At 43.1% G+C, this 15,409-nt stretch overlaps 1 protein-coding gene across 1 annotated transcript in view; it reads right to left on the reverse strand.

Moving 5' to 3' along the window:
• LOC125881318 (double C2-like domain-containing protein alpha) overlaps window positions 1–13,444 on the reverse strand; it is a 46,539-nt gene extending 33,095 nt beyond the window's left edge. The window contains exons 1-5 of the mRNA XM_049564423.1: window positions 13,340–13,444; window positions 6,949–7,289; window positions 4,971–5,050; window positions 1,238–1,312; window positions 865–974 (exon numbers count right to left, since the gene is read on the reverse strand). Of these exons, the coding sequence (XP_049420380.1) occupies window positions 865–974; window positions 1,238–1,312; window positions 4,971–5,050; window positions 6,949–7,289; window positions 13,340–13,371 (638 nt within the window). The 5' untranslated portion in view covers window positions 13,372–13,444. The remainder of the gene's footprint in view (window positions 1–864; window positions 975–1,237; window positions 1,313–4,970; window positions 5,051–6,948; window positions 7,290–13,339) is intronic.
• Between the last annotated feature and the right edge of the window lie 1,965 nt (window positions 13,445–15,409).

Genomic DNA, 15,409 nt, shown 5'->3' on the forward strand with positions numbered 1-15,409 from the left:
ATGCTGAATCAGCCAAAATAAAGCTGACAAGGGCCAAGTAGTGCTAACAGTTCAGGATGCACCGAAAAAACTAGGGCACAAACAGTGACCAACACCCGACCATCGGCTTTGTGTGTCAGGGCTGTAAAGGGTTGGAATAATACTTCATAATTTACCCTAACTGTTTTATTACATCTATTACACAATCCAGATTTACGTGGATGTAAAAAAGTGATAAAATTGTCATATTGTTGACATTTTCAAATGTCAGTGCATTGCAGTGTGTGAAGTCAACATGTTTAAATGTTTCATTGGGTTAAACTTCCTCTGCTGAATTAACAGTGTCGAAGGCCGGTTGCAGGGCCAGTTTCTCTGATTTCCCCCGAGAGATCAACCGTCGATCCTATTTAAATCCCACGCCCACGTGCGCACTGGCAAAGTTTTAGTCACAGGCGGAGACAATTCGCAGCTTTTGTCACCTCTGGAGGGGGTCAATGAAATTAAAACACCCCGTGGTGCTTAGTCTGACCTCAATCTGTCACTGCGACTTGGAAAGAGAGGAAGGCAGGGAGACAGACAGAAAGAAAGACAAAAAAAGGGATGGTTTAGAAAGAGTGAGGGGAGATCTTTTCTGATTCCAGTGGACAGGAGAGACGTGAGGATGGGGAGGAACGAAGGTGAGGTGACAGAGGGGGATCAAAGGATCAGCGATAGGAGAGAGAAGAGAAAGGATAGGAGAGAGAAGAGAAAGGATAAAGGCCTGTGATTGAGATAGACGATAAGAAATCCTTTGTAAGCAATAGTCAGCGTACTGATGGACTCGACAGAGCAGAGAGGCAGGAAGTGAAGGAGACAGAAATAGCCAGACATAAAGCAAACATTTACCTGAGTGTTTTGCGGTACATGTCTTCCTCGGTGATCCCACAGTAGGTGAGCGTCTCGTTCCACACAGGGTTCAGCGTGTTGCGAACGGTCTTGGTTTTCAGTTTATTGGCCTGTGCATCACAGCAGAGAGGAGCGGGAAACAATCTCAGAGCTGCAAACAGCAAAAAAAAACCTCAAAGGAAAAACAACTTCTTACTGGCGAGCGACAAGGTGATTTTGTTTTAGGGCAGATTTACCGAGCCGCACATGCACTTTGGTGATGGAGCTCAATATTATAGCTGAACAAAGTGTGAACTCAAACAGGTTACTCAAAGTCCTTTTAAATTGTAGAAGAACGCAGGGAAAAAGCCATGTCCTGATAATAAAATCAGACCTTGCAGGCTCCTGGCAACAGGTGCAGCTTGACATAAGGATCGGCCAAACCGTTGAAATCCATGGGCTTCAGACCCTAATACAGAGAAGTGAGATGGGAGAGATATAAAATAATTGATTGAGAACATTGTGCAAACTGCCAACACCAGTAATGAAATGTTAAACGATTGCCAGACAGAGAGGTGAGGAGTTCATTTTCAAATTAAATCTAAAGCACAGCAGTAGAGAGGAGGAGGTGGAGTTTTACTTTCAGATAACCATTTAGTGCAGAGGATATACTACCAATTTAAATACCTAATCTAAAAGTTGGAGTCTGTAACTTTTTTAATTTGTTTCTCTTACATTAGTGAAACAAAAAGCTGTTCAGCTGTGTTTCATTGTATATCTAGAAAGACAGGCTTTTATTATGATTTGCAGTGATTACACCCAGTTACAAAACTTTTAAGTTAGAGTTAGAAATAAAAAGGAAACCAGATTAAGAGTTTGCAGCCATGCTACAAGCTCTCTGAGGCTGTACTAAGGCATAGTGATGCTATGAGGGAAATGCTAACATGCTTACAATGACGATGCTAACATGTTGATGTAGGACAGTGGTTCCCAACTAGTTGGTCACAGCTCCATTCTGAATTCAAGTTTGTATAAAACACACTTCATTTTTAAGTAAAATGAATTTCTGGCACAGAGCTTTTATTCTCAAGTGCCCTTACTGCTGTAGAGTGAGTGACTAATGGACAGCTACTTGGAAAGAGACAGCAAACTAGCTCGGCGACATGGCCAAACGCAAGTATGACACTGAAGATATTTAACTGTGTGGACCTTGAGCTAATGACTAAGGAGAAATCTGGACCCTGAAGCTGGAGCAGTTGGATGTAGGAGGTATAATGTTTCCATGTGCCATGTTCATAGTCTTAGTTTAGGGTTAGTCCATGTCAAATCAGAGAGAGGTTTTTGTTCACATTTAAGATTGTGTTGAAACTTTCTGTGTGCTGTGTAAAATATTCTGGCTGAATTTTGAGGATGGCACTGTGTTCTGCCACAGGGAATTATGTCATTTTTTCCCCCTGAAAAAAGTCCTTTGGGAGAAGTCATTTTTAAGGTTCAGTATCTTCAGACATAGAACTTCTAGCGCCATAAAATTTCTTAGGGGCACAGACAAAATGGTGCACAACGTAAATGATTGAAAAGCAGAAGCAGATGTCATATTTTACATTACTGGCCCTTGAAAATAGAAAAACAGTATAAAATGTGTGGTTTTGAGGCCCCAGACAGGCCCCAGAATACATACACATGGACATTTCTATACTTGAGGCTAAAAATACAGTATTTGATTGATGTTATACCAAACTTTAGGTGCTCTAACATAAGTAGAATCTGATATATGGCAAGTATGACAAGCCAGAGTCAATGCCAAAATGGCAATATGGACTCATTGTCTCATTGTCAGGTGTCTATAAGTTGGCATCTTGTCTAGTCACAAGTTCCTTCCTTGTTGTCTTCATGTTTAATTTAACAAGATTTGAGGGTTACTCTATATCAACAACTACCCATTATTAGATCTGTACTGAGCAATGAATACAGAAACTCAAACAACACAGCTGGCCACCGGCATCTGTAGATGTTTGTTTGGTTGTATTTAGAGTGCTTTCACACCTGCCCTATTTGGTTTGGTTCAAGTTCATTTGCCCCCTAAGTACGGTTCATTTGGGCAGGTGTGAACACAGCAATTACACTGTGGTGCACACCCAAATCTTCTTGAAGAGGTAGTCTTAGTCTGGTTACAAACGAACTCTGGTGCGATGTTTGGGTTAAACATGAGCATGTTACAGTCCTGGAGGATTATTAATGTGCACCTCCTCCTGTACTGCCTTAATATGCACATTCAGCACATCCAATGCATCAAAGCATTGTTTTGTAGTTGGAGCTGCGCCTCGTTTTCAAACTGTATGGTTTCACTAAAATGAACAATGACAGCAATATAGTCCACGATGACCAGCGCTAAAATCAACCTGCATAGTTGTCCCTTTATTCTGATATTAGAAAGTGTCGCATTTATCTTACAAGTCAACGTTTTGTTTACTTCCTGGATTTTTCCCGCATGGAAATTCTGACCAATCGAGAGCAGCTTTCTCACACAAGGCATTTGATCTGGTTCGCTTCTAAATGTTGCCGCTAGAACACAAATCAACTCTAGGCAGTTATACAACTTTGTAACAAAATGAGTCTCTGATTCAGACCAAAGCAAGACAACTCTAGGTCTGAAAGCACCCTTAGATTGTGCCTTAAGCTGACCAAAATTCAGTGTCAGGACGTCTAATGCCAACTTCAATTTGACGTAGAATACTAACTACAGATGATGTTGATATTTTGTTGGTTTGAAGTTGTGTTGTTAGGTAACCAAAATCCAACATCTGCAAAACGTCTCATGCCAACGTTATCTGGGTGTAGAATAACGACATTTAGGCATAAGGTATGAAGAACAAAATCCTCACAACAACATCCACGTCAGACATTTGAAATATCATCATTCCAAACAAAATTTTATGTCTTTCTGACATTGGGAGTCCCACGTCTCACGGCATATTGATGTCCGTTGCCAGCTGGAAACTCACAATTAACTGCAGAAAGGAAGTGCTCAAAAGCCACTTCAGTTTATCTGGTGGCCTTCCTATCCGGATTGTTAGTCTTCTCCTCCTTGTGGTAGCTGTAGCTTGCATGGCAGACAGAGCATGTACAGTCGGCACCCAACGGATATCATCTGATCGAGGCCGCTTACACATCCAATGACATAATCTTAATCAGGCGTCTCCAACCCTGCTCCTGGAGAGCAACCATAATCAATCACAGCTGACGCTATTAATCAGATGCACTAGAATGGTCCCAGTTTTTTTTTTTTTTTTCCTTAGCTCAATATACGCATGGGTAGTCACCTGGGCATAATGAGCTTCGTATCTTGTTCAATTTAATCATGAAGACAACATGTAATTCTACACACAAAATGCCTACATACGTATAGATGCCTTCTCGCCGCCTTCGCCATCTCTATTTTGGCATCTCAAGATGGCAACAAATTGCAACCTTGGCTTGTCATACGTGTCATATCTGATGATGTAAGAACCCTTTAAATCTGACACATCAATCAAAGATTGCATTTGTTGCAGGACATACTGAAACATCCATCTGTGTAAACTTTGGTGAAGTGCCTGTTGCTCACAAACGACCCATTTTGCACTTTACATTTTCAAAGGCGAATAATGAAAAATATGAGAGAAAAGATAGGGAGTGCTGCACAGGTTTAAGGCTCTGTGTAGTTGGTTGTTAAAAAAATGAGTTGCTCTTCAAGGAATGGGCAAATAGTCACATAGAGATAAAAAACATCAACTCGCAGCTCACTTGGTGTAAAAGACCAGCACATGCAGGCAGTCCAAAAATGCATTCGAGGCACTCTGAATGTAGTTAAAAATCCTGAGTGAGCTGCCCAGTCATTGTGTGTTATCTTTAAATGAAAAATATGACATCTGCCTTTGCCTTTCAGACATTTGGGTCTTCAGTACACCGTTTCAGTACACTGTTTTGTTTTTATTTACAGGATAGCGATAGAAAAATGCTTTTTTTGCGTCACCTGTTGAACACACAAATATGACCAATACAGAGGTAAATGAAATATTTACTCCCCACTGCGACTAGACAAACTACCTGTGTTGGCTCCAGTGGCGTTTTTAGAGGACAGTATTTACCTTTGCTCTCAGGACGGTGCAGTGTAAGGAACTGGTAGCTCTCTCGTACAGTAGATCAAACTCTAACGTCCCCAAGGAGGCTGGAAGGCAGTAGATAAAAATGCTTCAGTTCTTTTGGTAATTGCTTTTCAGCTGATGAGAACGATGGCAGGGAAAAAAACATAAGGACAATCAGGGAAAACTTTCTAACACATTGTAGACACTCAGAAGGACATTTTAACATAGTGAAAATGACATTCACTTTCATGCTGAGAGTTAGATTAGAAGCGTAATGACACTCAGATATGAGAGGGGTATCAATCCACTCATATTACTCTCAGCATGGAAGCAAATAAGTGTAATTCCCACAATGTTGTACTGTTCTTTTAAGACCACATTTACAGGGTTCTCCTGTCAAAACAAATGAAATGGAAAACACTTTAAAGCAGCTGTCTTTAAACCATCTCATTAAAGAGAGAGTTCAGATTTTTTTGAGGTGGGGTTGTATGAGGTACTTATCCATTGTCAGTGTATTACCTAGGTCTACTGTCTATGTCAGTCAGCACGCCCTCACTTTGGGGAAGCGGTGGGAGTGCTGACATAGAAGACAAGCAATGTACTGCTGTGGACAGAGGCAGCAGCAGAATGTATTTTAGCCACCTAAAAAAAAGTCCCACCTAAAAGAATCTGTAACAGTTTAAGTGTATGCTATATTAAGAGTATTTTTTACTGCTTTTTCCTTCTCTCAGACAGAGAAACTATTACCAGTATCAGTTTCCAATCTATGCTTTCATCAAACAGCACAGTCTCACTGTGAAGTCGTTGAAATCTGTCGCTTACGCAGTGACTTGCGGCATCAGAAACCAAAGAAGAAAGGCATCCTTTAACATTGGGAAGATACGCAGCCAGTTGCCGTTATACTTTAATGCCGCTCGGCAGTGCCAGGGGGAAATGCAGCGGGACATGGACTAAACTTAAGGCGCCGAAAAGCCGAGTGGGGTAGGCGGAAGGGGTTTTGGTTGGGTCCAACAAACACCGACTTTCACCCGAGAGAGCGCTGTTTGCGTCCTGTAAGATTCTAAAGCCTTTTCTCAATCAGGTCAGCTTTTGAAGAGAGCAGTATAACAGCTTCATTTCCCCGTCTGAAATTGCTTTCTGACCTCAAGGTAAAGCAGTTAAATTTTCTAAATAAAGCATACATGTAAACTGATATTGATGTTTTAATGTGGCTACAATATCTTAAGTGCTATATCATTTGCAACTTGACTTGCAAGTTTCTTGAAGACATTTCGGCTCTCATCCAAGAGGCTTCTGTAGTTCTGAAGAAGAGGCTTCTTGGATGAGAGATGAGAGGTGAAATGTCTTCAAGAAACTCAAGTAAGTCCAGTTGCCTACGATATAGCACTTAAGATTATCATGACCTGGATGACTGAGAACCTTCGCCGAACGTAGCTAGGATATGTTTTGCTGCTGTTCCCGTCCACAGCAGTACATTGTTTAGCCTCCATGTCTGCTTCTCCATACTGGAAGAGTGCTAACTGACATCTACTGTATGTAATTCACTGGCTATGGATAAGTACCTCATACAGCCTCGCTTTGAAAGATCCAAACTATCCCTTTAAATTTTAGCACAAGCATTATCTTACGTTAGCTAGCTATCAGCTGGTAGAATCTGCTAGTGATAGTCAGCTCTCGTCTGTTATAAATGAGTAGCCTGCTTTTGTTTTGCATCTGTGTGAAGTCAAAGACCCATGTTTCAAAGATTGCAAAGAATTTCGATGGTTAATCCACCCCTGTCGTCACTGTAAACAGTATATGTGCAGTGTGAGAACAGAAAGCTTGACAGGTGTAGCAGCAACACTTTAGCAAAGGGTCAACTTTGATTTCTTTGAATCATTCCAGGCCTTTTGTCCCAAACCCACATCTGTGTTGGGTTCATTTCTATTCTTGGGCTCGAGCAGCTTCAGTGAAACCAGCTCGTTACTTTCAGGTGACTCACTGTTATCATCGCTGTCACAGCTGTCGATCTCGATGGAGGTGTCCATGCTGCTCATGGCTGACAATGAGCCCCCTCCGCCCGCCACTCCTGGTGACAGCAGACTGCTGCTCCCTCCTCCCCCGGTGGCCCCTCCACCTTGGCCCGCACTGCCAGGGCTGAGCGTGGTGGGAGCTGCCACCTGATTTGGCGAGAGCGGCTCGGAGAAGGAGGAAGTGGGTGACAGGCGAGGGAAGTAGGCAGAGATTTGACGGATGGGGCGGATTGGGCCCGGGCATACGTCGATGGCCATGTGCTCCTGGATGGAGATGGCTAAACGTTTTCCTTTACGGACAGTCATAGGGCTGCAGGGGAAGAGACAGAGATTGATGGAGGGAGAGAAAAATCACATAACTTGATAGGCGATACAGTAATTGGAATTTCAGAATGCGTTCGGCTGAAGACGGAGCGAAGACATTGATCCACAGATATGAGCTGTTGTTCTCAATTTCACCTCCAAGCAAAACAAGGTGAGCTAAGTGAGATGGCTGGTGGTAAATAGGATCTTGTGTCTGGCCATCACTGAGATATCATCACACCTAAAAGAAGTTTCTCATTTTCCGTACAGTCAAGGAGAACTTGTGATAGGAAGCGTTTATCTCAAACAGCTCTCGCACTGAAACCTCTTTCAACATAATTAGAACTCCTTTAAAAGAAAGACATTACTCATAAGATGACAAAATACAGCAGAGGATGTGCACAAATTTGCATTTCAATTGAATGCATCTGAATAATCTCAAGCCTATCAGCAAGAATAAAGGATAACGGACAATAGGGGTCTCCCCCGAATCCTAATCATCCTCTAAGAAATGGCAGTACGTGTGTGTGTGTGTGTGTGTGTGTGTGTGTGTGTGTGTGTGAGCCGCAGAGGCACACGTTATCTGAAGTGCTTAACAATCCTCCACAGACAGGCAGGTAATTACGGGATGAGGTCTTTACTGGTTGGAACACTCTTCAGAGTGCTCGGATGGAGGGAAGAGTCCCGGTTATTATTATATAAAGTTGTGGTAGCTGGGAGTGGAGTTGACCACGAGGCTGATGTGTCTGCTGTTCTCTTCCCGAAATAAAAAAGAGGGGGGTGGATTACAAATCTCTCACAGCTTTTGTTTTCTAAAGACAGCAGGCCTTGAGGGGGCGTTCTGTCCTCAATACTGAACAAACCCCCCCCCCTCGCCAGTCGCCCCCCCTGGACTACCTTCTGCTCTCTCTGCATTAATCGATTGAAACTGAGAAGTGAATATTTGCACTGTGAGTATTTGCGCTGCCGCTGTGTTGTCTGTAATTTGACTGCTGTGTTTAGAAATGTCAAAATGACAAAAATACCCGGGCTCAGAGAGCAACGTTTAAAGAAATATTTAGGAATAGTGGTCATATTGACTTGATGCTAGTGACGTAAAATAATCCTCACCGACAGACGGAGGGAACAGAAGGATGATCTCAAACCTGCCTCCATATTAAAGGAGCAGTTCAACATTCACTTATTTGCTCTCCTGCAGAGAGTGATGATACCAATTAAAAATCTATAGGGACAGACAGCTAATTAATAACCACTAATTAACAGTTACTGTGCTGAGAAATAGTCCCATGTCATTTTTACACTCTGTAAAGATTATACCAACGAAGCATAACATGTTAATTAGCAAAATGCAGAAGTATTGGTAGGTGGATTTTGTTTCCCTTGTCCAGAGCCTTTCCCTTTTGCCATTTTTTATGCTGAACTAACCTGCTCCCAGTGTCAGGCAGTAACACATCACAAGTGACTCGACACAAGTAATGCATAACAGTAATAGTACTTTACCCACTAAGGAGTAGTGTAACAAATTACCAATAAAATTTCAGTAATAATATAACCATTACTTCAAGAAAACATACTTATCACAACCTTTTTTTTTGGCATTGATTAGCATCGTTGCCTCACAGCAAGAATGTCCTGCTTCAAAAACATGGGGTGAGGGAGTTTGCATGTTCTCTCTGTGTCAGCATGGGTTTTCTCTGGGTACTTGGCTTCCTCCCACAGTCCAAAGACATGCAGGTTAATTGGTGACTCTGAATTTCTCATAGGTGTGAATGTGAGTGTGAATGGTTGTCTGTCTCTATGTGCCAGCCCTGTGATAGTCTGGCAACCTGTCCGGGATGTAATGAATGAATGGACCTTACTTCTGTTGTCACCGCACCTAATGATTTGAAATCCAACAATCAATCATGTCACCGGATTCATTTTCATTACGGTCACGCATGCACGTCACAAAGCAGCAAGCTTGAAAGACCAAAAAGCTTACTTGGAAATGTTCCTGTTACTTTGATGATGACAAGAGCATTGTTGTTCCAGGTAGTGGTGCTAAGACTCTTTCCACTGTGAAAACACAGCCTCAAACCTCCTGAAACACCTCCTACAACAACACAACAACAACGTGAAACTCTTGGAAACACACCCCACCAAAGGTGAGCCCTCAGCGCCGCAGAGGATGGCTGTAGCCCCGCAGTGGCTAAACAACCAAAAGTGGATTTGAATTGTGGACAGCCGCAGGCGACAAGTGAGAACAAACTAAAGAGGCTTGAGGCTGGATATGTGTGGATGAAATGTGTCGTATGTCCATGATTGACTCTCCTTCTATCAGACAGATCCTTGAGAAAAAATCGGTCAAAGGCAACAAAAATAATAATTTGAAAGCTGTCTAGATTTGGCTACGCTTCACGGCGATTACCCTGAAATTCACACAGAGACCCACATACGAAGCCTGATATCTCTGGAGAAAGAAATGACCAGTTCAGTTAGGTGTTCTCTACCTGTTCTTTTACACGGAACAAAAGTTTAAATGGAACATTTGGTTTTTTTCCTCCCAATTTATACAATTTTAAATTAAAGATCTTAGCTTTGTCTATGCTCAAAAAGGCTTCTCCCTCCCAAATTTTGGTTAAAATCTTGTTAAACTGTGTGTCGATGAGGACTGCTGTTTTAATCCATCCACCTGACATGTTTGACTTCTGAAGATCACCGAGGTGGCGTGCCATGGGATGGTCATAATAATAAGGCCACACTAAAATGTGCAGTTTCATCTTGAAAAATTTAATTTATTAGGATTTAATATGACTTGCACTACAGATATCAGACAGTATCTTGGTGTGACACCATCTGCCTCATGCAGTGCGACACATCTCCTTCACACCGAGCTGATCAGGTTGTTGATTGTGGCCTGTGGGATGTTGGTCCGGTCCCCATCAATGGCTGTGTGAAGCTGCAGGATATTGGCAGGCATTAGAGCACACTGTCATGCACACCCATCCAGAGCATCCCAAACATGCTCAGTGGGTGACACGTCTGATGAGTATTCAGGCAGTGTATGAACTGCAGATGCAGATCATGCAGATGAGCTTCCCTGAGATGGTTTCTGATGGTTTGTGCAGAAATTCTTCAGATGTGTAATCCAGTTGTGGCATTAGATGTTCATTTGGCTGGTCCTGCAGGTGAGGAAGCTGTATGTGAAGGTGTGGTTATCAAGCTGGTTGAATACACTGCCAAATTCTCGGAAAATACATTGGAGACGGCGGATAGTAGTGACACAAACTCTCAGTTTAAAGGCAACAGCTCTGGTGGACATTCATGCAGTCAGCATGCCAACGGCACACTCCCTTGAAACGTACGACATCTGTGGCTTTGTGATGTGATAAAACTGCAGAGTGGCCTTTTATTGTGAGCATTCCAAGGCACACCTGTGTCGCAATTGTGCTGTTTAATCAACATCTTCATATGCCTCAGGTGGATGGATTATCTTGGAAAAGAAGTGCTCACTAACAGATTTTTGTGACCAACATTTGAGAGAAACTTGTGACAAACGGGAGCAAAAACAAATGTCATTAATATTTTTGTTCAGTGTAGTTCGTCTGCTCGTTGAAATGGTCATAAGAGCTGTATTTATTCCTCTTCCCCTTCCTTCTGTTTGTGGGATCAAGACCAGTAAACAGATTAATTTCAGACCCTTCAGTCGCCACTTCCTGCAGCATAAAGTTAATATGACCAATGACGTCCTGGCGGAGAGTGTCAATGAAATTGTTGCCTCTGACTGTTGACCTTCAGCAGATTTACTGGCAGCGAGGGTCATTTGTCATGTACGGTCCAGTCTCCCTGCTGTGAGCGCAACAGCGGGCGATCCAGCTTTTCCTTGGCTGGAGATGAAACAAACTTCTGAACCCGCGCCGCAGCGTGTGCCAGCCTGAAAACTTCCTCCACTCGATTGACTGAGGGGGACTTTGACACACCACTGGCTCCGGAGCGGAACATAATGGACCTCCTGCCTTTTTTTTTAAAATCAGCAGCAGCCATTTTGGTGCCACTGAGGACCACAGTGAGAAAATTGATGACTTCTGAAGCGCAGAACAAGCGGTCAGAGTTCATCGCTGCTCAATTAAGTGGCGCGGAGATAACGTCAGGCTCCTGCACTTTGGGACAAGACTCTGTGATTCTCATTACAACCACAGTTCTTACAAATATGGAGACAAACCGGTGCTCATCACAGCTACAGTAAATCATTTCAGCCTGGCACAACAATAAAACAACAGCAAAATAATCTTAAATTAAAGGGAAGATTGCCCGACATTAAGAAGAATGAGAAGGTGAAAACAAGGTAATGAAACTCCCAGTGATGAGGGTGATTACAGCCAGGATTGATTAAGAGATTAATTAACTTGGATGAGTGGATAATAATGATCAGCGGCTCTTCTGAGTTGCATATAATCCTTCAAAGCACACACAAATGCATTCACAAAGGAATGCCATCAAACATAAATGCAGATACACTTCCGTCAGATCATTAATTCATCTCTCTCTGCACACACACACACACACACACACACACACACACACACGCACTATGCAGCTGTTGCAGGCTTGTGAGCGACTGTCTGTTGATATAATGTGCGCAGTCAGTCGCCTCCCAGTCCTGGCAAATGTGGCCGTAAGCTGAAGCTGTCCGACCACCACCACCACCAGCAGTCGTACAGCCCGGAGGCCTGGTGGCTCTCCCCTCGCAGGGAAGCAGAAGCTCACGGGGAGCTCATGATTGATCGCTCTCATGCTGCCAGCTGGAACCTCTCTCTCATCTTCTCTTTTCATCATCATCTTGTTGCTGCTCACACTCAAAATAACAAGGTAGAGATTTTACCTCACACTTCACAGGTTTTTTTTATTGTTTTCTTCTTTACGCGTTAAAGCTTGTTTACACACACGACTCTTACCCTCGGACCACACGCTTTAACTACTTTACATAATTCTTATAAGCTATAATTTAATCGCGGCACAACTTGCCAGCCGTACATACAGTAGCCCCGTGGCTGCCACTTATGCAACCGCATACGGTATTTCATGCGTGGCCCCGCTGCACATATATTCCTGATGTTAAATAGGTTTGAGAGGGAGGAATGAAGCTGGGAGTCAGGAATATCTTTGTGCAGCATGCGACCACCCCCCCTCCTCTTTTAGCTCCTTCACTTTAAATTAGAGTCATATCACAAGCATGGGCACTCCCTCTGTCAACCCTCCATTCTCTACCTTCTCATCTCCACCTTTAAATTCCATCTCCTTTCTTCTTCTGCCCTCTCCATCTCTGCCATTATCTCACTTTCTCAGACACCATTATTCCACCTGTAGGTGTGTTAGGATCTCGATTCCCCCTCTCCGTCTCTCGCCTGCTCTCTCTTGGCTGGTTTTCTTCTTCTCTTGTGTCCTACATACAATGGGGCCCCTGCGGCGGGCTCCGTTCACCTTTAAATAACAAGCTGCTGGCTGACAGGCAGATGGTATAGTACAGTGCCGCACACTGTAGCTACTCATTAGAGCTCGACAGTCGGCACATCGTTTTTTGCTAACCACAGTGACAGTGGGCGCTTGTCAATTAGAGCCCTGGTTATTTTCAGGCAGCCAGGGACGAGTAAACTTCACTGAGTGTGTGAGTGGCGGTGTGTGTGTGTCATGTGACAGTGTGTGTTAGAAGGTGTGAAAGAAAAGTGAAGGAGCAAGTAAAAAGGTACAAGAACAGTCTGCCACGTGTTGCACCTGTCTGCCGTGTGAAGAAGATGCAGAATAAATGTGTCCGTCTCTGTCTAGTCTCTACTGCATCTGCTCTTATTCTCTGATGCAGAAGAAAAAACAGACGCGAACCAAACAGACGAGTAAAGTGAGGATAGAATGATAGTGATGGAGGGCGAGGGAGGAGGACAGAAAACATTTTTTCATAGCATAAAACATAAAGGTGTATTTCATGCGGAGAAATAAAAAAATTGGGAAAAAAATCACAATCACTTTGCAGCAGATTCAACCAGCCTGCATTTCAAAATAAAAGAATAAAAAATGTGGACTTACCTCACTGATAGCGCGAGTGTGAAACTCCTCATAAAAAAAGAGGGGATTCCAGCGCGGAGAGGAGAGGGAGACTAACTAACAGGTGGCGAAGAGAGGAGCAGGAACTGGAGAGAGGAAAGAGGAGGAGGAGGAGGAGGGGGGGGGGGGACAAAGACAGAGAGGGAGGGAGAGAGCGCGCTCTACGTGTATCATTAGAAATTAAATGCATGAATAGTTCAAGTTGATATAAAACAAGGAGCAGGAGGGGGGTTGGAGAGGACAGGCATGCTGGAGGAGGAAGAGGAGGAGGAGGATGGAAGGAGTCAAGAGGAAGAGAGAGAGAAGAAGAGACAGAGGCAGCGGGGAGTTCTTACTTGACAGTCTGTTGTGCATGTGACTGTTTTGCCTCACTCCCTCCTGCATCCCCCCACTATTACACACACACACACACACACACACACACACACACTTGTTTTTTGTCACTTGGGAGGACATTGCATATGTTGCATCCTTTCCTTGACGACTTAAACTAACCTTTAGGGATGAGGCTGATGATATACGTTTTTCTAAATTTCTTACATACAGATATTTGTAACAATAACAGCAGCTAATCATGTTATTAAATTGTGTAACTAAAATGCTAACAATGGGGGAAACCATCCTTAAGTAATGTATTAACACTCCCAAGTCAGGTTTTCCTCCTCTTACCGTTCTGCCAGGGTTACATGAAGAGTTAAACATCCGTATTTGCTAAATATTTAAAAGAAAACATAAATCAGCCATATCCCCCAATTTTACGGGGAGTTATGAGCTAGATTTATTACCTGGAAAATAGCCAGGGAGAGTGACTGTGCCCTGCTTCATGAACTCTTTGTATAAACTCATGTTCATGAAGAAATAGTCCCAGTTCAGTCCAGTATTCCCTGGAATTAGGTCTATATTGGACAAACCCAAACCCTTCGCTAAGTCCCGCTCCCATATGCACACTGGCCAATCCTAATGTAGCATCGGGCCGGCTCCGACCAGACATGCTGCTTTTTCTTTTTAATGATTATAACAGTGAAAAAAAGACCGACCCTGCTGTACAGGAACCAGTGAAGGGAAGCAGGTAAACTCTGCTCATATTCAACCAGCTCTGTGTCATCACATTGTGCACAGATGAAAGTTGTTTGACTTCCCCTGGAGATCCCTGCCCGTCTGGCAGCAGAGGTCCAGGTGCTGGCAGCGGCACCCAGGCCAAACACTGTTCATCTGCACACACTGTGATGCCACACAGCTGGTTCAATATCAGCAGAGTTTCCCTTTATATTCATTGTCTTTTGTGGCGATCAGCTCTGTCTGCTTCTCTCTGGAATCACTGTTTCATTTTTCCCAAAATAAAATAATATTGTGCAGTCAGTTACCCTGTGGACTCCATGCTTGTTGCAATGTTTAGTGTCACTACAGGAAGTAGTGTGCCCCCATAGGTAGCAATGCAGAGCAGCTCTGTCTCCTTCAAATAACATTTAAATACAACGTTCATAAGTCCACATAAATGTTGATGCTGAACACATCAGCAAAATGTTCACTAACAATGTAATTCATTTGTTTTCCACCCAAATAGGCAGTCTTGCAATGCAGTATCCACTTGTAGCTACCACAGCATTACTTTAACATTGTTACCATTATTATTAACATTTAACCAAAATCAGATCTTTCCATAACCTTTTCTGTGTAGATTCACGACTAAAACTGTGTACTGTGTACGCACAAATGCAGAAATATGCACCCACAGTATTTTCATTAGATTTATAAAGCTGTGCGTACGCCTGATTCTGTTTTATAAATTTCAGTCATTGAGGTGCTGGGTGCACGGGCACAAGCCTCATATCCAAACCCACCGTTGGCTCCATCCATTTGCTTATCAGGACTTGTACCCCTCCACCATTCATTAGACCTGTCAGTGAGAAGTACAGTAAAGACAGCACCACTAATTCACCGCATTTATGCAGACTGTCATTGCTGGTAAAATCTTGATCATTATTGTCATTAAATGTCAATGATTATTGATTCATTCATTGTGCTCACATTAAACTTTCTTTACAAAGTGCT

Source organism: Epinephelus fuscoguttatus, linkage group LG20 (genome assembly GCF_011397635.1).
Source record: "Epinephelus fuscoguttatus linkage group LG20, E.fuscoguttatus.final_Chr_v1".
In the NCBI taxonomy this organism is placed as follows: domain Eukaryota; kingdom Metazoa; phylum Chordata; class Actinopteri; order Perciformes; family Serranidae; genus Epinephelus; species Epinephelus fuscoguttatus.